At 37.0% G+C, this 23,507-nt stretch overlaps 2 protein-coding genes across 20 annotated transcripts in view; one reads left to right on the top strand and one right to left on the bottom strand.

Moving 5' to 3' along the window:
- LOC136775996 (uncharacterized MFS-type transporter C09D4.1-like) lies at positions 1–11,504 on the bottom strand. Of its 8 annotated transcripts, none has more exons than XM_066731276.1 (9): positions 7,448–7,577; positions 6,214–6,379; positions 5,856–6,077; positions 4,479–4,703; positions 3,463–3,604; positions 3,198–3,403; positions 2,208–2,311; positions 2,019–2,129; positions 1–1,938 (listed from the first exon to the last, which is right to left on the bottom strand). In XM_066731276.1, the coding sequence occupies exons 2-9, from the start codon at positions 6,265–6,267 to the stop codon at positions 1,677–1,679; spliced, it is 1,326 nt and encodes a 441-aa protein (XP_066587373.1). In that variant the 5' UTR covers positions 6,268–6,379; positions 7,448–7,577; the 3' UTR covers positions 1–1,676. The 8 variants fall into 8 exon arrangements, with proteins under 8 accessions (XP_066587373.1, XP_066587372.1, XP_066587371.1 ...); XM_066731275.1 differs by lacking the exon at positions 7,448–7,577 and adding an exon at positions 6,608–7,213 and having other exon boundaries at positions 6,214–6,315; XM_066731274.1 differs by lacking the exon at positions 7,448–7,577 and adding an exon at positions 6,905–7,212.
- Positions 7,555–23,507, top strand: part of LOC136775985 (uncharacterized) — a 24,203-nt gene continuing 8,250 nt past the window's right edge. For 2 of the 12 annotated variants that reach the window (XM_066731236.1, XM_066731239.1), the window contains exons 1-6: positions 10,324–10,433; positions 10,786–10,881; positions 16,747–16,947; positions 17,080–17,189; positions 19,959–20,123; positions 20,579–20,662. In XM_066731236.1, coding sequence (XP_066587333.1) covers positions 10,793–10,881; positions 16,747–16,947; positions 17,080–17,189; positions 19,959–20,123; positions 20,579–20,662 — 649 coding nt within the window. In that variant the 5' untranslated portion in view covers positions 10,324–10,433; positions 10,786–10,792. Of the gene's footprint in view, positions 7,681–8,945; positions 9,017–9,425; positions 9,442–9,469; positions 10,434–10,785; positions 10,882–12,251; positions 12,563–16,746; positions 16,948–17,079; positions 17,190–17,443; positions 17,898–19,735; positions 19,876–19,958; positions 20,124–20,578; positions 20,663–21,776 lie in introns of those variants that run through there. The other 10 variants (XM_066731237.1, XM_066731238.1, XM_066731250.1 and 7 more) reach the window with 10 other exon arrangements.

Here is a 23,507-nt window from a genome sequence, read left to right on the forward strand (position 1 = left end):
TTCGCCTTCCACCCGTCGTTTCTCATAAAAAAAATCACCTAAAATACGACAAAACAGTCAAGTGAAGTGTCCAGTGTGTTATCAAAAGCATCCATTTATATAAAAATTTAATATATAACATTGAAGTGCAGTGCGCGGTGAAATTAAAAACGTTTATATTTCTAAAAATGCATGCATTGATCTAAATATTAGTAAAGGTTGACAGTGGCAAACGCGCGCGGTTGTTTTTCTTTTGTGTTTTCTCGTCCTTGTAGCAGCCACAAAGGATAAAATCTCAGGGACTCTTGCACCGTGTAAATTTAGTTGATTTTATTTTAAAGCTTAACTCTTTAACAGTCTGCAGGTAAAAATGAAGTATTCGTGCCAAAAATGTTTTGAATAAAGAAGTTTTCGCAATGAATTTAATTCTTCAATATTGCTATTTCCGGAATCGTTGAATCCAAATCGGATGTTAGATTTAAAAAATAAAAATGTAAATATCTATTAGGTTTGATGTAATTTATCCATTGTCAACATTTTAAATCAGGATGAAAGTATTCCTAGCAATTTTATTTCGATTTTTTCATAATTTGACAATAGATTTGGATTCAGCTAACTCTCAAAAGCCTATAAATATCCAAGGAAAAAAAGTTGGAAATAGCCTATTCTATTTTTTGTATCATGCCGTATATATACGACTAGACTGTTAAGGGGTTAAATGTGACAGTAAAAAGTACTATAGTCAAACAACTCGGACCCTACGTCTCGCCACTAAAATAATCTTGTATGAATGCACTGCATCCGACAATTGATTGTCGTTACACTTTTTGCAAGAATACATAATTTACAGTTTATTGTCATTGGATTGTACCTTAGATTCTGAGAAACATTCTCCTTATGCAAGATATAACATTGATACAAGTATAGGACGAAAAATAGATCTGACCTTTACACCAATTATAGTGTTTTCCTATTATGCAGCTATATAACTAATGGATCAGACGTAAGAGGTCTCTCGAAAAATAGAATATTCCAAATGTTCCACGGAAATACTCTCTTAAATCTAAGTCTAAATATTATCAGCTTCGAACGATCGATAATAGTTATCTCGATATTTGGCACTTTGCCTCTCAAAATCATTAGCAACAATAAAGTTAATTATTTCTATATATCTCCAGTGGTACAATAATTTGATACCATTAATGTTATCGTGTATCAGCGATCGTTCTTAGAATTAAATATTGTCAGCGATCGCATCTTATATGCGATATTTTGCACAGCAAAGTGCATGAAAATAATGTCAATAGGAATCTTCCACGATAGCTAAAAATATACTATTGTCAGCTTCATCGATCGATCGACATAGACGAATCTTTATTTGGCATTTTGCGTTTAAAAGTCATATGGCCCGTGAACTTTTAGTGTATTGCCAGATATACACAATAATTGAATATTATAAATATATTTTATCATCTATATAGTTAACGATCATCTTAAAGCTCAAATATTGTCAACGTTACTCTTATATTCCTTGCCATGTGTTTTACTTCTCTGAGCAAGGGTTCAAAAATATTGCTCAAAATACCGTAAATATATGAAGTTTATCGCTGAAAATCGCTGCTAAAGCTATGGAAGCTTAAGTTATTGTCAAAATATTGTCAGTTTCCTCGACGTTGTCTTACTTTCATTTTTCAGTTTTAATATTTGGCGTTTTGCCTCCTGAGGTCGTTGGGAATAATGGCGGTTAAACATGCTCCGACTGCCAGAACACCGCAAAGTACTATGTTCGATATAAAGTCACCCCAGATGGACAGCAAATAGCCGGACAGTGACGTAAAAGCGATTCCGCAAACTTGAGTTACAGCGTTCAGTAGACCAGTGGAGGTACCTTCCGGTTCCGGGTAGGTTAGTTCAGCTGCGAATTCGAAGCCAACCGGAAGATAACCAGTCATGAAGAATCTACGGAATTTAAATCGTTTGTGGTCAAATTATGAAAATTTCAGTCCTTTTCGGAAGTTCAAAAATATATTTATGTTTACCCTAAGATGGCTGCTGTGATGTAAACCACATAAATCTTTCCAACGTCCAAAGTGAATGTAAAAATGATCATTCCTATAAATGAGAACAGATAAACTCCAAGAGTCGTTTCTCTGTGAACATTGGAATGCATTTGTTTAATGTAAAAATTCATAATTAAATTGCAGTTGAGTAGAGTGGATTTGACTTACTTGAATTTGTGAGTTTTGTCGAGGACAATACCGCAAACAACTGATCCCAGCATTCCAGCACATACTATGCCCAATCCTATTCTTCCAGCATCCAGCCCGTGTCCCTGAAAAAAATTGGAGATTATATTGTTAGAATTAATTATTATCTGGACAGTAGCAAATATTGATTGGAATGTTTGGAACGATTTAAAACGATTATACGGTTATTTTTTATTTTTTTTTTTTTTGACAGGTCTTTCCTTCAATTTTGGTATACAGGATGTAACAAAATGAATGTATTGGGTTAGGAGAAGACTTTTCTGAGCGGTTTCCAACCAAGAGCAGCTGATCGAAATGGCGCCATGGCACGCGTATGACGTCATACTACTGGACCACAGCTGCGCGCGCATACAAAAGCAACCAAAACTCTAAATTTTCAAACAGCTGTATTTCAGTAACTGTTGTACTGATTTTTATGGGATTTGCAAGGCTGTAATTGGATAAACATCAGGATCGTTCTCCCTTACAACCTTAAAATCATATTGTTACACCCTGTATATTTATTTTTTCCTTCGTATAGGTCGATACTGCAACAATGATACCAAATCAAAGTAGTCTACTATTTCGAATGAAGAACTTAATCGTCTTAGATTTTTTTTTTATAATGATATAAACTCGTCTTAACTTTTAAAGGAATTTACTTAAAACTTGCACAAATCAGACGTATGTTCACTATATAGGGCGGTCGATGAAATGATTGAAAATAGTTGGTTTAAAAAAATGGTTATAACAAAAATTGCATACGAGATGAAATGAAATATTGATAATTATGCATTGTTGAAGAAATAACGTCTTAAAACTATTTTTAGATTTATTAGTAAGATTTTCAGAATATTATATGCAATTAATAACAAAAATATCAAGGATCCAAAGTATCCCTATTTGATACCTTACTAAACGCTTGAGCGTCGTTAATCATATTAAAAAATCATCTAGATATAGTGTACTTACCGGGAAGTGTTCAAGAATGATTTGATTCAGCAGAGTGCTAATGGCATAAAAGATTCCAACATTGATGCCATAACTCAGCAACAAAAGGAGGTAACCAGTATTAGTTAGCAGCCTTTTGATGGACTGGAAGAAACTTTCGTTAGATTCATTTTCCCTTTGGACTGCCTGAGCTGGACTGGGTGGTAATGGTGGCGCTGCCTTGAAGACTAAAAATTTAACCGATTAATCAAAAATTTCTTCTAGCTGAAAGACTTCAGATACTTACACAAAAGAATGAGGACGAGAATAACAGTGGTGAGAATTGCAACTATGTAAAACATAACCTCCAGGCCATTTCCAACTATTGTTAAATCATCGCTGTCTGGGACTAACATAGGTGGGAACAGAAATCCAATTGCTATACCGAGCTAGAAATACGTCACCGAAAATTAATCGTCAAAAGTTTTCCCAAAACTCATGAAATATAGATTTTAAGACTATAAGACTGCGGATTTATTTATTTTTTGTTTCAGAAATATTCTATTTATACAATTTTGTATGGATTGATCGGTGATTTCTAAAAATTTTGTATTTTGCTTGATTTGTGTTGAACTTAACCTATTTGGAAATTTTTTTGCGGTTGAAGTGTCTGAAATAGAATTTATCGACCCACTTGGAGAAAATGAATGCCACTTGAAACTATTTGGACGCGCTTTTAACGATTAATTGGCAAGGCAGGATTGTAAAATGCCTGATAGTAGACAGAGGGCGGGAAGTCGTGAGGGAATCGTCGTCATCGGTAATTGTTTGGAGGAAGTGACTGATCATCCGTCTGTTTATTACGTTATCAACCAACGTAGGGGATAAATGTTCGAAATCGGACAATCTCGTCTGACACGTGCAAGGATAAAATCGTCTTTAAGCAGTAACCCTGTCATTTTCTGAAATACCTTGAACCAATTTACTCTCTCAGTTTAATGGATGAATGATACGAGGGTCCGACCCTACTTTATGCATTTCAATTAATCATATGTAATGAGTCACTTTCATTTTCCCACCGTTAATATACCTCCTAATTCGAAAATTAACCTCTAAATTTGGTCGCGTATCATTGTTTTTGCGATTTTCCCTCCATTTTCCTGAGACCCACGCGGGAGTCACCGCGGCCATCTTTGTTCTTTGTTGCTCAGCTCAGAACTTTGCCGAACAATTGTGTAAAGAATTTTGGATGAAAAATTAAATTTAAAGCATATTCGAGATATTTGGATGTGAATTTGATTATAGGATTAATTGGTTTCTTACCTGATTACCAAAGACTCCAATACTGCAGGCACTGCTAACCTGATCAGGACCAAACCAAACTGCAGCTAACCTGGCTGGGACCGAAAGTACAAAAATCTGGCTCAAAGCAACAATTGTATGACCCACAAAGCCTACCCAGAATTTATCCGGAGCTACACTGATTACTTTTATCCAGGAACCAATCGCCGTCCCTGTAGCTCCCAATATGGCGGCGTATCTTAAGCCCTGAAATTTTTATTTCAACTTTCTTTTATTTATCAAGTTACTATACTCAATTATATAATGTCTACTTTATATTCAATTTTTAGTGATGAATCTATATCCCTAATTAATAAAAAAAATCAGATTTAACATGATTCGAAATTTGATTATAAATAACGGATGGAATCTTCCGAGGTCATTAGAGAAAAAATAGTTATCTCGAATGTGTTCTTTTATATAGCATGATATAGGACTACATATTGATTTTAAATGAAATTGGTAGATTAAAATAAAATTAATGATAAAAAATCAAAATGTGAGATTTCTCAGTTAAGAGATAAATCGTTAATTTGTTGATGGAAACTCTTGGCTGTGACTTATCATACTAGTTTCGTTATCAGAAAATTTAGTCAGCAGAAAATCATTTATCACGTGTAATACAAGTTTGAAGTTGCATTCTATCTAAAATTAGTTGAACAGTAATTTTAGATAGTGTCTCGGTGTAGTTTTATTCTTAAATTACTGTCGTCGAGACTGCGTGTTTCTTGATTTCTACTTGAGTGGATTCGCCCTTCGCTTATTTATAATTCCAATGAATAGTTAATGGGTTCTTTTTACTGGAATCGACCGCCAATAAAGTTGAATTATTGGTAGAAATATTAAATTAACAGTTACTAAAATTTATTCAGTAAAATGGTACACCTTTCAAACTTGAATATAAATTTATTTAAAATTTAATTGAAATATATTGATAATATTGATTATATGTAACTCTTTACTTGCGTTCGACACAATTATTGACGTATTAAAATTGATTATTCTGCTAAATAATTCAATGATGCAATTTAGGGCATCTTTAAACACCCCTTCGTCGTTGGATATGCAAAATCGTATACTTCCTCGATAACAATTAGGCCACAGTTTTGTGAAATACGTTGACAAGAAAATCAATACACTTTAAAATATTTTTTACGAGTGTCTATTTTAAGCTCGGTTTATTTCCAAACATATAAATTTGTTAATAAAAAATGGGGCGGTTTTGAATAGAGATAAGCGACTGGGGAAAGAATTTGTACGTTAAATGGTTGAATTAAGAAATTTTATTAAGATACAGTGAGTGATGGATGATAAACATGATTTAAGATGCAACAAAAAATAGAGTAAAAAAGTACTTACAAATTTATCTAGGAGATAACTGGCGGGGAAGATGAAAGGTATATAAGTTATCATATAAATCATACTGGTCATATCCACGTGGAAACTTTGAATGTTGTAATAACGCATAACAATATTCGCGATGATGCTGTACTGGATCCATTGCATGGCATTGCTTGCGCTGTACATAACAAAAATAGCCAAAACCAGCCATCTTCTCTTATAAATTTTCGTCTCGATCACCTAAAAAACCACCCCAATAAATTTCACCCCAGTTAATTAACTGACATAAATCTTCTCGGCTTAACAACCTATTAAAATCAATTTAATTTATTACAATTTCTGAGCTTTGCTTAAAATACACTAAATCATTTTTCACCTGAGTTGGTGGCAGGCCCCCCTCGACCGCTTTGACGTAATCAGTTTTTGACATTTTCTTCTCTTCTATAAAACCTCACGTATTTCCTATTTCCTCTTGCCCCTTCGATGAAAATTCTCTCTCGGTTAGATCAAGCTTTTTGCTCTTGCAGGCGTTTGAGAGACGTCTGACAAATCCAAGGCAAAAAAACCCAATGTACAGTCCAAAAAAAAGACGAGTAGCAAAAAAAGTCAATCGAGATAGAAATGAGTTTCCATCGCTTTAAGCCAAATTTGCTTCCACCTCAGTGACCAAAAAAATGATGAAAGAAACTGATCGAGTGAGGTCTACGATAAAAATCTATTCTATTGTAAGAAAACCAACGAAAAAAGGCTTAAAAACATTGCATGTTTACAGTAGAGACCGTTCGAGAGGTGGAAGCGCGGGAACTTCAATTGGCGGGAAAGCGGCGGAAATGCGCGCTAAGCCGAAGAAGAAGAATGGGAGGATGTTGGAGCTGCATGTGTTAGTGAAAATTAGAATCGAGAGTTATTGCTAGACAGAAGAGAAAGACGAGGAGAAGAGAGAAGAATGCAATTGCAGAGATATAGACAGAGACGAGAAATAGGAAAAAGTAAGAGCGAGGGAGACAGAGTCAAGAAATTTGGGGGCAGAGTGGAAGGGGAGGAGAGTATCGATCAGACGAGTCTACAATGGTGAAGGTCAAAATTTCTGATTTGGTCAGGAGAGAAATTTTCTTTTCGCCCGGATTGGAAAGCCGGAAGTCTTCAAGGGGCCATTGTCACTTGGCACTTTTTCCCGTGTGAGAGAAGGTTAGCGAGGGACTGCGTTGCTTCGCGGACGGCGGTTTGCGAGTCACTGACAAATATTGGTTCTGCTTGGCATTCGTTGACAGCCGGTCTCAAATCCCCCATCGCGACTCCTCCAGTTTTACCCCTGTTGAGAGCACACGAACAGCCAGCGCAGCCCGTCCAACGCGGCCTCCTCGATAAAGCTGCCATGCGCATTCGCAGCGCCCTCCGCGACCCCCCTCCACAACCATATCCCCACTTCCTTCTCACCAACGACGTTAGAATCCATCAGAATCCACTCTCATCCATTTCACCCCAAAGTATTCCTAAAGTGCAACTCTCCTCGCCCTTCTTCCTCCGTTTTCCCTCATTTTCACCCTTTTTTCTCACGACTCCCCTCCCCCCACTCGTCTCATCCAAATTGCAAGCGTTCAATTACTCACTCAGCTATAACACTTCCAAACGACTCGCTATTGTTTCCACTTCCGAGGAATTCTGTATCACTGTTGTGTTTACATCCTTTTTTCTCCCTCCATTCCTCTCCTGCTCGCTTTTGCTCTCCCAAGCAGTTTTGTTTTTATTCATTCGGACGATTCGAATGGGGAACGAGGTCAGGCGAGACTGGCACAGCTGGAGACTCGATATTTGATCAATCGTGGAAAGGAACTAGGATCCGGTGAAGTATTTTTAAGAGCAGTTAATTCGTTTTTACCGAATTGCCAAATACACTGAAAGGGATTGTTGTAACGACACGACAGAATTTACTTGGAGACACCTAACCTAATAGATGCATGAGATGCCGTAGCTTATACTGATTTAGATAGACAGATAACGTTGTACTTTGATAATGAAAATTATGAAATTAATTTTACCACGTATATCCGATCAGTTATCGTATTTTTGATTTTACATCGATCACAATTGCATCGCTTTCTTACTATTCCATTTTCAATGCCACAGTGTTTTTGAGTAGAGCGAAATAATATTCTCTGTAGCAATTTTCTTGATCTGTTTCTTTTATTTGATTTGTTAATGAAATTGAAGAGTCGCGTGAATGTTTTGCAAAGTAGTGTGTCCTACGACTCAGTTTTCTTTGGATGAATCACGTTTTGAAAACAAAGTCGCTGACATTGAGACAAGCGATTTGGTTTGTGTGCGAAATCTTGTAACGTATATCCGATCAATTATCATATTTTCGGTGTTACATGGATCACGATTTCATTTCTTCCGCACTGGTATTTTTAATGCCACATGGCGTGTTTCTCGATAGAAATATATTATTCTCTGCATCATTTTTCTTGATCTGTTTCTCTTTCATTTGATTTGTTAATGAATTTGAAGACTCCGTGGATCTTTTGCAAAGTAATTTGTCCTACGACTCAGTTTCCTCGGGATGAGTCACTTTGAAAACAAAATCACTGACATCGAGACGAGGGGATCTCTTGTTTGTGTACGACTAACATGTTAATTGAACGGGGAACAAATCTGATTGAGAATAAAGTTAATTTTATTGAGTAAACAAAAACAAGAGTCGACTCGCAAGAAAAGTGATTTTAACATCAGGAATAAAAGTCACTTTATCTTAGTTCACTGCTGCTAGCAAATCTTCGATATTGTTTGGAAGCATTTATAAACATTTAAAATATGAAAATGTAATAAATGTCAATCCACTTTGAATCTTTAGTCGAGAACAGGAGTTTACGAATGGTAAATATCATTTATCACAGTTTAGTGTTTCCTCTTTCGCACTCTATATCTATTTATTTATGCTGATTATACTGTTCAGTTGTAGGAAATAATATTTCATTCCTTCAATGATCTAATCTCCTATGTTACAATGCTCCAATAAAACTCAGCTGATTCAATATTACCAAAATTGATAATATGTTTACTTCGAATCATGTCCCTCAATTTTCATGTTCTTCAATTATCTCTTTTCAGAATTACCCTTGAAAATAATTATGATAATCATCAATACTCTGTCAAAAAATTATTAAACCAACGTAATAAAGGTAAATCTAGTTAATTAATTTGTACGAATATATTCTTCAGATTATCTTTGTGTTATATATGTGTGTTTGCTTGATATACATTGCACGTGGCGATAGAACGTTTTGACCCGCAAGATGAAAAGTTACCCGTGTTTCTTTTGCGAGCCGTGTGCGAAAAGTAGATGCTGAAGTGGAGGAAGATAACTTATCAATGGAGACGTTTGTGTATCAAGTCGAGCCTCAGGGGAATCTTCGCTTCGCGTCTTTGTCACCAGTGGCGCTTCTGTCGCAGCGCAAAGTTATACATATGTGTGTATGTGTGTAGTATGCCTTTCTTTCAGTGGGGGAAGCCCCTTTTGCGCGTGTGGATTCAGTAAACTATCCGAACACCAAAACAAAAAGGAAACACAAAAATATAAAGTTTGAAATTTCAAATATCATTTTGTGTATGTTTTTAACAATTTTATCTTCTCCAAATATTCATATTTGCTCTCCTATCGATAACGATACATTATAGTTTGGAGCATTGTTTTCTTTACCTCTTACCAAGTACGAAGGTCAACTTTTTAACATGTTCGCTGCCAGCGACGCGCTGGCGCGACTTATTTGACTGTGCTAGCATGCCACCGACGCTCCAGGGCTTCTAGAATTAAATTTTAGGTTACTGGCCATATTTTGTTGTAGACATGTAAACAATACGGGTATTTAATCATTTTTCAAAAAAAAAATTCGAAAAAGTGTTAGTGGCACAAACCGACAGTGCAGTGGTAGCGAACGAGTTAAGAGCTCGTGAATTACAGCGAGCTCTTCAATTGGTTCCAATTTTAAACTAAGCAAATGGAATACTACTATTCCTTCCTATTCAATTGTTAAAATGTTTTTCATAAAATGCAGTGTAAACCACTTTACCTAAATCGGAAGGTATAGTCTCGTATTAAATAGTAAAAGTATAAACTACACGCGAAAGAAAAACACAAAGTTTACTGTTCCTAATATTTTATAATTAAAAAAAAATTTCATGTGATTATTTGTCAACCTGGTAAAGGTAGGTCTTCTTGGGAAATATAACTTCTTGAAAATTATGTGTAACTAAACGTGGATAATCGGATGTTACACAAGTAAACAAATCAGTCATCTTATTAAACGAAGCTTTTTTATGCACGAATTAGTCGAACTTATCAAAAATATGCGAATTGGATAGTAAGATCGATTCCAAGAATCTTTCACGGTGTTCTCGAAATAGTCGCTGATAATCGGCTAATGCGCTCGGTTGACATTAAATAACGTTCTTAGGATTGTCGAGTTGTGACTGAAAAGACTTTTGATCCCAACTTCAGTAGAATCTTATCACGCTATGCATTCACATCTTACGACGAGCTCGGAAACTTCTACCTAACCTAAAAGTTGCGAAGCGTTCCAAACCCTTACGCGGACAAAGGTAAACAATTCCAATCAACCAAATTATTCGTTGTTGCGAAAGTCTTTAATTTTCCAACAATTAAGTAACTATTATGGAAAATTTGTCAAAATATAATAAAAAAAAAAAAGGACTGAAAAAATATTAGATAGAGGATAAACAATTTTGAAGTTTCCATATATAATACAATTTATGATAATCAAAATTAGAAGAATAAGCAGCAGCCAAAAAGCTAAATTTTGCATTAAACTTTGCAAAAACAAATTGGTAACGAGAGATTATTAAATTATCAATCGGCGTATCGAGATAAGCCGATAAGGCGTGAAACTCTGGGGAGTGATTGCAGGCCAGTGAAGCAGAAATTGAATTTCAGGTTAAAAATGATTATGGCGCCCAGCTTGAGCCTCATTGCTATTGCCGGTCTTGCTTCCGGAATCTGCTTCGTTGTGTTTACTAATATTCGCAAAAGGTGAGTGAACTTTTACGTGGAATTTTCCTCATCACACTTTCATTTATGGCATATTTCGCTCATTGGATTTAATTACATCGATTATAACGCACCTTCCGTGACATCTGTAAATGTTCTATTGCCACTACTGCTTCGTCCAGTGAGTACTCAGTTTTCACTATTGTGTTTATTTCGCTGCCAAACTCGAACCTTCTGTCTTCGTGTTTATAATGTAGTATTGAATTAAATTGATTCAAACAGATTGAAATGTTACGTAATGATTATTATATGTATACATATATATAATTTAGCGATTTTATTTGGAATAAAGTTTTACTTACGTCTTTTGTGACGTTCGATGCATTCATTGTTTTCTAATGTCACGCGAGTCTTGAGTTTACCTTGTGAGCCAACACCTGCCGGCTAAACGTGACGTCACAATTGACGTTTTAGTTCAAACAATAAGTTAATTTATCACTGTGGACACTCCAAACTCGGTTCTCCTGTAATAGCGAGGTTACAGAGAACGATTGCCGAAATTCCCCGATCCTTCTCGACAGTAGTCGTAAATAAATATTGAAATTTACCAGAGAAAAGTTGTAAACTAATGTCCAATATTTACATCAGCACGGTGACAACTCACAACGAACTGTTAATCATTCCAGTTGGTTTGCAAATGGCGTCCATCAATCGCACGAAATCGCGCCAAATTCAGAATAGAAAAGTAGTCGTAAGAGAAATTAAAATTTTCACAAAAAATTAGGTTAGAGAGTGTAGAATAAATCAATGAACGAGAAAATTCGTATAAAAATTGAAAAAAATATCTTCTGTGAAACACACGCTTTCTGTACAAAAGTTTTTGTAGAACTGCCATTATTCGTCGGACTACGATGTGCCATAAAGAACGGCGAGATAATCTCTTCGTTATTGCAGGAAACTTTTAAGCAGAACAATAAATTTTGGACTCGACGTTTTGTCATAAAATAAACAAACGAGTAAATTTGTAAATTGTGCTTTTAATCGCCAGATAATCCAATGTTTATAATTGTCTCTGTTTATAATGGCGAATAAACGAACGAATTAAAACTTTTGTGCAAGTGGAATTGAATAGAGTAGCAACGAATAGGTATCGAACAAAGGACCTCAGAATTCTGTCTGCCCAACTAGTCGGGGATGAAGAGAAGAGAGTGGGGGTTGGCACAACGAGCGCTCCACTTTCTGGAAAAAGATGTAAACATTGAACAAGGATGGAGTAACGCGTCTTTCTTCAACGCTGAAGCTACTGCCAATTAACCGTTATTACTTGGAAAAATACGTGCATAAAAAATTGTCTTTAGGTTTATTGTTAATAATGTAAGCAGATGAGAAAAAAAAGTTATAAACGAGTTACGAGAGAAGATAGGACGGAGTATCTAGTTGGCAGTCAGGCCTAGATTCTTATCTGAGTTTCATAATCGAAGATAACGGGCATTGTTGGTGGCTTTGACTAACTAAGCAAGCGACGTAGAGAGAGAGGCGTAAAACTTTCGGCTTGTGGCTCACACATGAACGGTTCTCTTTCGCTGCCATGAAAACTGCTCCAGCCATTGTCAGGTGATTGTTTGGTAACGAAGTGCCTTGAGCGGAAGTGCTAGCTTAGTCATCCGTGACGGCTATCGGTTCAATAACACCCACGGACGAGACAGTGTCCCAAGATGGATAAGTAAGTAATAAAAATTCATTAGTCTGACGATAACAGCATTTAATCTAAAAAATTACCGCTCTTAAGAAGATTATTGCAAGAAGAGGACCGCTCTTTTATCTTAATCCTCTAAATCTCTGTTAAAATCAAAAAATTTCCAATGACTTCTCTCTTGGAGTTAATTTTTCAATCGGACGAGTGTTCATTTTTTATTGTTTCTCATTGGGAGGTGGGTCAAATGGAGAAGAAAGTTTACACGAGTCTAGTATTGGCGAAGAGGTGAAAAGAAGCGGATGGACAATGTGCTGTGTGCCAGGTGGCTATCAATCCATATCGGACAATGCTAATACGGGGGCCCGGTAAAGGGAACCGGAAGTCGAGCGGGGTTCCAACACAACGGTGCTCATTGTTGAAAAATGATCCTCGTGTCGTTACCACTCAGTCACTCGCTGCATTTAGAACAGCGTGCACGTTAAATCCACGCGGATTAACGCTATACTAATTAAAATTTAATTAATAAATTTTAAGCGCTGTCGATTTTTACTCCTTTATTGAAATTTTTGTGCTGCTTTTTCTTAACCTCTCAGTGTATTCCAGTTTACTTCTGGACGATTAACCCGGTGTCACTGACGAAAATTATAGCTTTTCACTGCGGGACCGTATAATTTACCGGGCGTCTGTTGATTCATTGATTTGGACGTAACTTTCTGCCAAGTTTCATGGAATTATCGTGCAAAGTTCAGTAAAACTTCTCGATGCGTCCGGAGGAAGTGCGACGGACGATTAAACTTTTCTTTCTACGAACGGTCCTCTGCAAGGGAAAGAAATTCAAGGGGTAAGAGGTCTTGCCAAATTTGCTTCGTGCGAGTAATAACTATAATAATAACTATGCTTACCTTTTCTAAAGTGTGTATTAAGGTACAGGCTAAATATAGAATCTTATAAATGGCTTTTGTGATGCATCAAAACAGTCTGGCTCTTTTGGTGGATTTACGTAATTTTTTTGAAATGGAACTCTAATCAATGCAATGATTTATATACGCTTTATTCGCGTGATTTATGTGATTTTTATTTGTAAAGTTGGAAAAAAGTTGCACTCGTACTTTGTGTCGCGTACAGTTTATATAATACTATTCCTCTCACGTAAATCGAAGCTGATTGGTCAGTGAAAATTTTTGAACGAGTTCCGTTACTGTCGGTGTAGCTACTTTAAATGGTGTTGTAGAGTAACGACGTTAAGTTTATTATGCAACTCCAGTTGTGTGTGAGCAAGAAAGGATAGAAGAAATTACACGATCCTTACATAATTAGATTACAGACGCTTTTCTCGTTAATTCGCGCAACGTCGGTAATGTAGCAAGCAACTCGTCGAGAGAAACGACGAAACGTAACGACTACGGCTTGCCTTTTCTCGACGTCTTTGGCAACGCAGGATAACTTTGAAGTTATCCAATAATATCGTTGCAATCCTGAGCTCTCCATCCCTCCTTAATTGCGTAAACCATAGCCTGTCTTGTATCTTTCCAATATCGAATATATTTTACAACTTTATATGATTTTGGCAATTATTCTTGCGTCAGTCGTTTCTCAAGATGATAGAAGGGTGGGGATAGCAGCCACACCAGAGAGGACAATGAAGAAGTGGGGGAAATAAACGTAATCGTATAAAACGTTTAACGAAAGGGAAAACGTTGACTCTTTACTTTCGCCGTAACGTCGTTGCCAATTTTGGATATCGTAGAAAAATGTTGATTGCGGTTAGGTGAGGTTAGGAACCGAGGATTGGTGGCGGAGGTAACGGGATATGCATAATATTGTCTTGTAGTTAGTAAAGAGGAAAGAAGAATAAAATGAAAGGGAAAAGATCGAAGTGTATCGTATTTTTACTTTCGCCACAGTGGCAGCGAAAACTTTCGGGTATTGTTGAAAGGTTTCAAAGGAGTTTGAGTGGGGTCAGGAACGGCGGGTGGTGGTGGGGATAAGGGGGCACTAGGGGGCGCATAATATTGGGTCTCGGAGGCATTCGAAGTCATTTGGTGGCATCGGGGGAGTTCGGGGGGCATTGGGAGGCATTGGTAGACATTGGATCCCCTCTGCTGTCCGAAATCCAGTGAAAGTAACGTATTAATCGCTTCCAGAGGTGCTCAATGCAGTCTCTCTCTACTCGGGCAGAAGTCAGCCGAGTTCTCGCGTAACACTCGAGTTTCTCGCTTCTCCTGCGACTGAACCACCCGTCCATTGTCACTTTCGCGATTCAACTGTGACTACAAGAATAACGCACTCAACCAACAATCTCTCGATTATTCATTCAGTGTGGTTTGTTAATTTTAAAATTACGTCATATCTGATGTCACCTATTGCAACTACGTGAATATAGTCATTTTTGTCCGCTGTTGATAATTAATAAATTGAAAACGACTGGAAGATTAGAATTCCTCAGAATAATGTTGGAACGAAGAATTGATTATTTATTCATCTTTACTGGCAAAAATTTCAAAGTGACCAGTATATGGAAATAGAGTGAAGAACATGCAACGACCTGAATTAAGTGAGTAATGTTTTCGTTTCTGGGGTAAAAATAAGTTTGATACAAGTTACGGCAAGAATAAGTCCGAAGAAAAGGTGAAGAATACCAACAAGGTGCAATTCAAGTGAGAAATTTGTGTTCATTGGCATCAAATTTCACGCACAAAAAATTTAAGGATGGAGCACGGCTGGAGTTTCGGCGAAGAATCGAATGTGAAGAATCAGAAGCGAGTTGATTCCGAAAGCGAAACTTTTCGCTCCGTTTCGTCCAGTTACGTTGCAGACAGGAGAGTGACGTCACGTGACCTTCCTGAAGCCACATGAGAAAATATGAAAACTTTTCCATAGGAAAAGCATCGGTGGATATCAGTGCCAGTTCGAAAAATTGTCTTGGAAAACTTGTTCTTTAATTGATTCTATGGAAAAACAAAATACTCAAATCAACTATTGTGACATGCAGTGATAGTAATATAATATAATTATCCGAGTACTTGGTGAAAATTTTGTAATAAATAGTTGTATAATTTGTACGAATTGCGTAAGCCATATTATAGCGCAGCGAAACGGTAACCTTTCCTAATCCGAACGCAGAAAATGCGCTGAGAGTTTTGCAATGCTTGGCAATTATTGATAAACGTAAACAATTAAGAAGGAAAGTTTTTTGTCCTTTGGTCCTTGTGTTTGTTGAAAGGAGCTTGGAATTCGCAGAAGATGTTGACATTGGTATCGAGCTTTTTGTCCACTCTCCTGTTGGAGGGGGACAGGGTGATTCCTGGTCAGGAAAAATTTAATATGGCGACGTTCATGGTGCTGTTCTTGCTAATAACCATCGAGGTTGTCGTAGTCAAAGTTGTTACGACCGACATGGAGCGCGATGATGACAGTCATTCTGGCTTAAGGGCTGCCGCTACTTTTTTCGATACAGATGATTAATTTTTATTTGCAAACCAAATTAAAGATAGCGGACCTCTATCCAATATGGCTGCCGCTACATCTTTGAAATTTTATCTTACTACCTCTACTTTTTTATCATCCCCTTTTTTTCACCGTAAAAAGATTAACTATTTTAATTTTCGATATTTATTAGTATAAACAATTATTAAAAAAAATATTATTCAATGATAAAACGGCCTGTTTTACAAATGTAAACAAAGTGTAAAAAGAAATTGTTTGTAGGTTAAGGTTAAGAATCAACTAAAAAAAGTATCATTCGAGAGGTTATAAAAGTTTTAACGTAATTTAATATTATCGTAATGCGACATTCTTCGCTAACATACAGGTGTAAGATAATTGCATGTGCGTTTGAGAGCAGAAACTGATATTTGATAACTTGCTTTTGTACATACCAGCGTAATAATTATGTAAAATAAACTTTACGCAATAGAACCTATAGGTATATTGCAACTGTTTCAATTAAGCGCCCGTATAGTGTTACATAACCTCATTGCAAGACTATTTTTTGTACATTCAACTGTAATGTGATAATATTTCAATATTAATTCCACGTAAAAAACGTGAAGCATGTAATTCTCGCCGTACGTTATGTGATTTTTAATAAAGTTTTACATTTTTTATTACATGTTTCACAATTTGTTCATTCATAACCTATACGTATCTTTAATGGTATTTTTAAGAATCGCTTTGGTAATAAGTGAATAGATGTAATAAACTGGTTTTAGGAGGACATCAAAGTGTGCAACAAAGTCGAGTGGGGTTTTGGATGAGAGTAGCTGCGTTTGTTGCTTGAAGCCATTTGTAGTCAGAGCTGTCGGAGGTAGCGTGAGGTGTAAAGAGTGCGGCTGTAGATCTTGCAGGAAAGGTTGCTCACGCTGGGATACCGAGGATTCAGACTGGCATTGCCTTTTCTGTCACGAAAAAAGGTACCTCCACCGTTGAACTTTATCCGCCATTAAAATTATTCAATTCGACTGGAAAGAAATTTCAATTGAAATCGCTTCACTCATCCAAAAGTAGCCAAATCATGCAAAAAATTGCATTCATTAAAATTCCAGAGCCTGCCAGCGAAGAAAAGAGAAGTGGTTCGACACTTTCGGTGGTCAGGACCTTGAAGAGGAACTTCACGGTCACTTCAGCACGGCAAAATCACAAGTGCATGTAGCAGGTTGGTTATCGTATGATGTTAGAGTGATAGAAACAATAAATTTACTATTTTTCGAATTCTGCTTATATGAAATTTGATAATAAAGGATTTAAAGTAATAAGGGAGGGGAGGGGGTAGATACATGTTAGCGGGAACTGGAACGGTGCAGGAGACTTTTAAGATGGCGAAATGGTCATTAAATAATTTTCTAGAAATTTTATTGCATTTTTTGAATAAAATATGATACAAATTAAAAATAATAGGGGTTCGTAGAAATGGAATTTGAGTCGTGCAAAAGATTTTCAAGATGGCGTAGGGGGCGTGAGGAATTCCTGCTCAAAAATCTCGCATAGTACCCCCTCCAACTTGGCCTTGCGATTCCTGCGGGAGGCTCCAGCGGGACTCGACTTTTTCTTATTGTCGCTTTGAACTCCCCGCGAGTCTCTGCTGCTGCCTCGACCTCGTCTTCTGACTTCTCGGTTCTCAGTTTTGCTCGGCTGGTCGAGCCAGCAGCATCTCGGTCCGCTTCTCACCGTGACTTCCGGCTAATCCTAACCTCGAAATACTGCAGCGCCGCGCACCGTTACGTTACCCATCACTGCTCCCCCGTGACCCTAAAGCTCTACTTATCTCCAGTCTTGCCAAAAACTCCCTATAATCGCCAATAGAAAGCAACAAACCGACAACCGAACAATCTTTTATTCGCCAAATCGATATACGTGCTTCCATGTAAGACTATTCAAATAATTGTCTAACATTACTTCTGATAAATCGATCACGTAAACAATTTCTTCCCTCTCACGTAGATCCTCGCGAATTGGCCAATTAATACGTTTGGTAAAAATTACAATCCATGGCAAATTTGGCCTTAATACAACTTAACCTAGTTAACAGATAAAACTACCGATCCCCCCCTCCCAGAGTCCTTTCATTCCGTTCTAGAATTCTTTCGATTCGATTCATGCAATTATAACCTTATCTCTTCAACGAAGCTCCGTCGATTTTTATCGATTCGGTGTGTAATCTGATACTTACGATGATTTGGATTATCCGAGGATTAAAGTGTACTGAAAAATAAGCAGCTCTGCTTTTGGAATTTTCTCGTTTCCTGTCATAGGAGGATTTTATCGACACGTCTCACATTTGTTACAATTGTCACTCGAGTCATCCAATATCCATCCTCATCAGTATTGAAAAATCGCTCGTTATACGCCATCTATTTCTATACTCCGTTGTGAGGAATTGAACAGTTTGATCGGCATCTGTCGTTAGTGAACAGCGTTATTTTCACGTACTAATCTGTACAGAGAGAATCAGTAGACGAGTCAAACCTATTGATGTCAAGTTATTCAAAGCTAAAATCTAAAAAAATAAAACCAAGAAAGGGATAGGTTAAAATCGATCAGGCGTGGATTTGAATTGGCGGGAAAGTCAGTGGTTGAGAGATGAAAAAAAGCAGAGGTTGAATTGTTAATGGCAAGTCCGATACTTTCGTTTAGAAAGCGCTGGATTGTGTCCGCCATTTCCCCCTTATCGTCAGTTCTAACGTTATTCCTCCTCTGTTGTACTCCACTCTCACCTCGGTCAAGTTCAAATCTTCACGTGCTCCTCCAAGCTGATTCATCCTGCGTTTACTGTTATCGTATTCATCTCCCTTGCACCATCAGAACTTTTCGATTCTGCTATTCTATCCGTAAAAACAGTTTTATGTGCAAATACTTGAGAATTTTCCGCTTATTTAATTTCGTTCATCCTTCCAATTCACCATCCTAAGACATTCTTTATTCACTGTTTTTCCGTTTAACTCGTTTGCACCGTTACAACTTTTCGATTTGCTTCATTTTTTTAACGGGAATTCCATGATTAAAAACAGTTTGTACACGCATATGTGATAATTGTTTGTTGATATTTCCTTTTGTTTTCATTGTTTACGTTTATCTCTATTACACCGCGTAACTTTTCTACTCTGTTACCAATCCTTGCTTCGTTACAATTTTTTTCAACTTTTTCCTTTTTTTTACCAAGAATTTTACTATCTCACACATTAAAACAGTTTTTTGTACTTGAGAGAATTTCTCGTCGATTTTCTTTTGTTGGTTTTTCCTTATTACCATTGTAAAATATTCGTTCTCTGTTTACTGTTATCGCGCTTGCTCTCCTTACCTGACAAGTTTTTTGCGTGAATTCCTGTGAAGTGCTTGCGGCTCGTGTTATTGTTGGCTTTCTTTTATCGATTCTTTCAAGTTTTTCCTGACTACTGTGTTTTACAGTTTTTCTTGAGTTTTCCACCGAGAAATTGGATGTGTCAAGCAAAAACAACGGTTTCATGGAAATTCTTCGTTCGTAAATATTGGCATTTTTCCGATTTCTCCGTTATTCTGATAAATTCTTCAATCTTGTGTGCTGGTTGAATACTCTTTGTGCTGGAATTATTTTACTTTAAATGAAGCTCTGTGACATAACGGAACAGGAATAGAATAATGAGGAAGGGGGCATGAACCGGTCAGTTTAAACGCTGTGCGGAAATTAACCAGTCCATCCTGGATAAACATTGAATCTACATATTCATAACTTATTCGTGTAAACTCGTGTTGAATTCTTGAACTCCTTGAATTATGCCAGCAACGCATTGCTCGCTTACCTGTGAAAATTTGTATGTTTATTTTCGTGACTTTAACGATGATCAAACTTGTTAGCAATTGTAGTAGTACGTATTTTTATCGTTAAGCATATATAAACAATTGATTTGACGACACAAATACCATTGAGTTTCGCTGGCATTAATTTTAGGAGTGGAAAATGCAGCCACTAGCTCAGAGCTGGATCAAGCAACAGGCGGTGAAGAAGAGAGGTGCAAGATGGAAACTCTTCGGGATTTGGTTGAGAGAATAGTGCAAGGCCTCGTTGGAAACGTGGATGATTCGCCTGTCCTTAAGATCTACGGTCGTCGGGAATGTAAGTACTTATCAATTTTCTTTAAGTTTTCTATGCCACTTGCTTTTGCACATTTTACGAATTGTTATTGTTTCACATCGATGTATACAAGTTGCGAAATTCATGACGCAACTGTGCACGTGCTGTGTACGCAAATTTGTACAAATTGTATTAAAAATATTCAACAATTTTCCTACAAATTACACAAGCTTGGGTAAATCTAGAAATTCGTAGTAATCTTGAAGATTGTGGAGAATGCACATAGTATATATGACAAATGGTGCATAAAATATTGTTTCGTAAATTATAGGAAAAATTCATGTTGTACGTTGTGTGCGTTGCTTATCAACATTGATCAGTGCTGCCATCTGCATAACAATTAATCATTAACTCTAAAATGATAACAATTGCTCGTCAGTGATTAATGATCGTCTTTATAATTTTTTTCCAACTTACCGACTAACATCAATTAACAGATGACAGGTTTTTCGTGAAATACAATGTCCCTTTGGCCGATGCCCTGGTGCGTTTAGTGGATTGCTTGCGACTATCACTAACCAGTAAGTACTGCTTTACTCCTCCCATTAATTACACAATAAATGGTAAAAAATTGAATTAAAACAAGAAACTCAAGAATTGTGCTAAAGGACGCTACTTATTTTTATATGATTTCCGGTTTGGCAGTTGCTTGAATGACACCCTGCAAAAAGAAATATTTTTTAAGAATAGTAAGAACTGTTATTTTGCGATAGAGAACACTAAGAAAAGTAGTAAAAAGAAACGTTGAAAGTCCGTTGAGGAAGCTGGCGACAGCGACAGTGGGGCCATCTTCTTGAGTGGTGGGGGCGCAGCGGTCGTGGTGGCTGAATTCCGAAGCTGCAATTCAATTATTTCGCAGCGGCCTCGGGAGGCTGACGTCTGCGTTACGTAAGCGGCTCAGAAAATCTTCATAATCGTCCCTCGTCCATTAGTCTTGCTGATTCGTCAACAATTTCGCCCGCTCCGCCATTTTCTCACGGCACTACCGCTATATACCGTTGGATGCTTGTTTCTCTCCCTCTCTCTTCCTTCCTCGCGAGGAAATTTATTATTTTTCATCTTTTTCTTGCGCACCCAGCGCGCACGATTCACCGTGGATTCGATTGCTATCGCTGCAAATTGACCCACATCGCGCTAACCTGTTATCTTCCTGCAACAGCTACAAACCGCGCGATAATTCTTCTTTTATTGCAGTATGACCAAAGAAATTCTTCCCTCTCTTTTTTTTACTTCCCTCCTATTCTTCCTTCCCCCTCCCTACTACCCTTCTCAAATTTCCTTAATAATTCAAAATTTTACAAAAATTTGCATTAAAATTAACATGTACATATAATAAAATTTTTTAACAAAAACAGAACATTTTTATTACTTAGAAAAATTTGTTGCTACGTGGAAAATTTAATTTGAAGAGTTTCTCGAAGATTTTTGAAATGAAAGATGTGGTAAGGAAAAAAATGGCGATTGAAAACGAAAGACAGAGGGGGGTGAAGGTAGGATAATTTTTTAGGCCGAGCGTGCCTGAGTTTATCGAGTCCCCCGGGGTATGTAAAGTAGTTTGATTTGTGAAACTGCTGGTGGTTCCCCACTATAAAGGAAGCCACACGCATGTATGTGTCTCGTCTCCCAGCATTTCTTGAATGTCGAAGCAGTACGAAGCTGGCTCAGTCTCGGCCGGCGCCACAACGCGATTACATCCAAACCGGATGCCAATTTTGTGCCGCTCGATCGCTGAGCCCTCGCGCAAATTAATCCCGAAACTCTCGTCCCTCCACCCCCTTCTCCTCAAAAATAACACTCGACCTCCTCGCATAACCTCAAAAAATTCGTGCTACGTGTAAAACAGTAGAAAATTAAAGCGAAAGTTTTTGTGTTAATTTGATCAATTGGAAACTGTGTGAATAATTTATTTGGTTTGTTTGTTAAGTTCAACGTAAATGTCGTGTTTATAATTAATTGGGATTTGTGTTTGCGTGTGCGTATGTTTGGGGATTTTTATTGGAATACGTCGTGTAGCGTGGAAACATTAAATAAATAAATTGGAAATTTTTTCTGGGTTTGTTTACCTGTTTTGTTTACATTGGACTCGTTGAGAAAGTCCTTTGGTCTCGCCAAATTGAACGAGTCCCCCATTCAGACCTTTTATTTTTATTCTCTCGAATTTTGAGAGTTGTATGAAAGAATTATATTCTTTGTGTATATTGAGTTTGACGCAATTTTACACTTTGCTGTGGTACATGTTATATGCGTCGAGTTTCCTATCTAAAAATGGAATTTTTTCAGAAAAAAATGCAGAATTGTTATGAATTTCAGTAATGCAAGGTTTTAGGTATAGAAATAATTATGGTGGTGTTTTATGAAATTGACTTGTGTAATTGATAGTAGCACCTTTGGGTGGCTTGAGAGCAAATGGTGTTATAAAGGAAAGAGTCAAAGTTGCACGGATGTGTTTAGGTAGGAAAGCCGCTAATTGCCCGTTAATTACAAAGCTGGGGAAACGGGAATATTGTGGTGGCAAATTGTGAAAAGAATCCCGAGACTTCTCACGACGGCTGATGAATAAGAGTCCACCCTGTCAGCCTTGGAATTTTGTGAAAATTAGCGAACGCCTTAATTACGACAACCGGCTCGAATAATTAAGATGGAATTAAGCTGCGTTGAAGAGCACTAATGCCAGCAATCCTACTTTATCTGGTTCATTCACTAAATTCTCTTGTCGGGACAGCTACAACGAATCGCCCTGATAAATCTTTCACTTAACGGATTAATTAATTCAATTATCAACGATTGAAATCACAAGAATCAAGTTTAATTTGGTCTAAGCGACTTGGACAAATCGACGAAATACGAACTTCGTGAGAAATCACTGAAGTTTCAGAACTGATTCTAAAAAATGCCACTTAAAAATTAGAATTTTATCCTAGAAAGCTGTTTTGGTCATTGAATTAAATTTATTAGCAATAATAAAAAATAACGGGAAACAAGATTTAGTTAACTAATCGAATTAGAAAGATTCGAAAAAACTAATTTGTCGAAAATCGATTTTAACATTTGGACCGATTTTGTAAATTCGATTTACGAATCGAATGTAGTTCAAGGTGTACTGATCTATCGTTATGATTGGTTTGAGCTATTCGAACTACGTTCTATTTTGGAACTACTCTGGCCTAAACGGGTATTAATCGCAAGTGTGGGATTGAGTTTAACCAGCTTAATCGTTTGGAAAAGTCTGTTAAAAAATGATCAATCAGTTTTAGTGACAAAAGTGATGTACCATTATCATTGGCTCTTGAAAATATCCACTGACGACAGCAAAGATTTGGAATAACTTTTAAACGACCTTCCAGCAGCTGAATAAACTTTACTCTT

Source organism: Prorops nasuta, unplaced genomic scaffold (genome assembly GCF_024137725.1).
Source record: "Prorops nasuta isolate Cenicafe-Biocafe unplaced genomic scaffold, Cenicafe_Pnas_1.2 PNAS00008, whole genome shotgun sequence".
Classification (NCBI taxonomy): Eukaryota; Metazoa; Arthropoda; class Insecta; order Hymenoptera; family Bethylidae; genus Prorops; species Prorops nasuta.

Coding starts and splice junctions, on each gene's coding strand:
- LOC136775996 (XM_066731276.1), bottom strand. CDS start 6,267: ATGTCAAAAACTGATTACGTCAAAGCGGTCGAGGGGGGCCTGCCACCA. Junction 2,312..3,197: donor TCATTCTTGAACACTTCCCG/GTAAGTACACTA, acceptor AATTTTTTTCAG/GGACACGGGCTGGATGCTGG. Junction 1,939..2,018: donor ATCACAGCAGCCATCTTAGG/GTAAACATAAAT, acceptor TAAATTCCGTAG/ATTCTTCATGACTGGTTATC.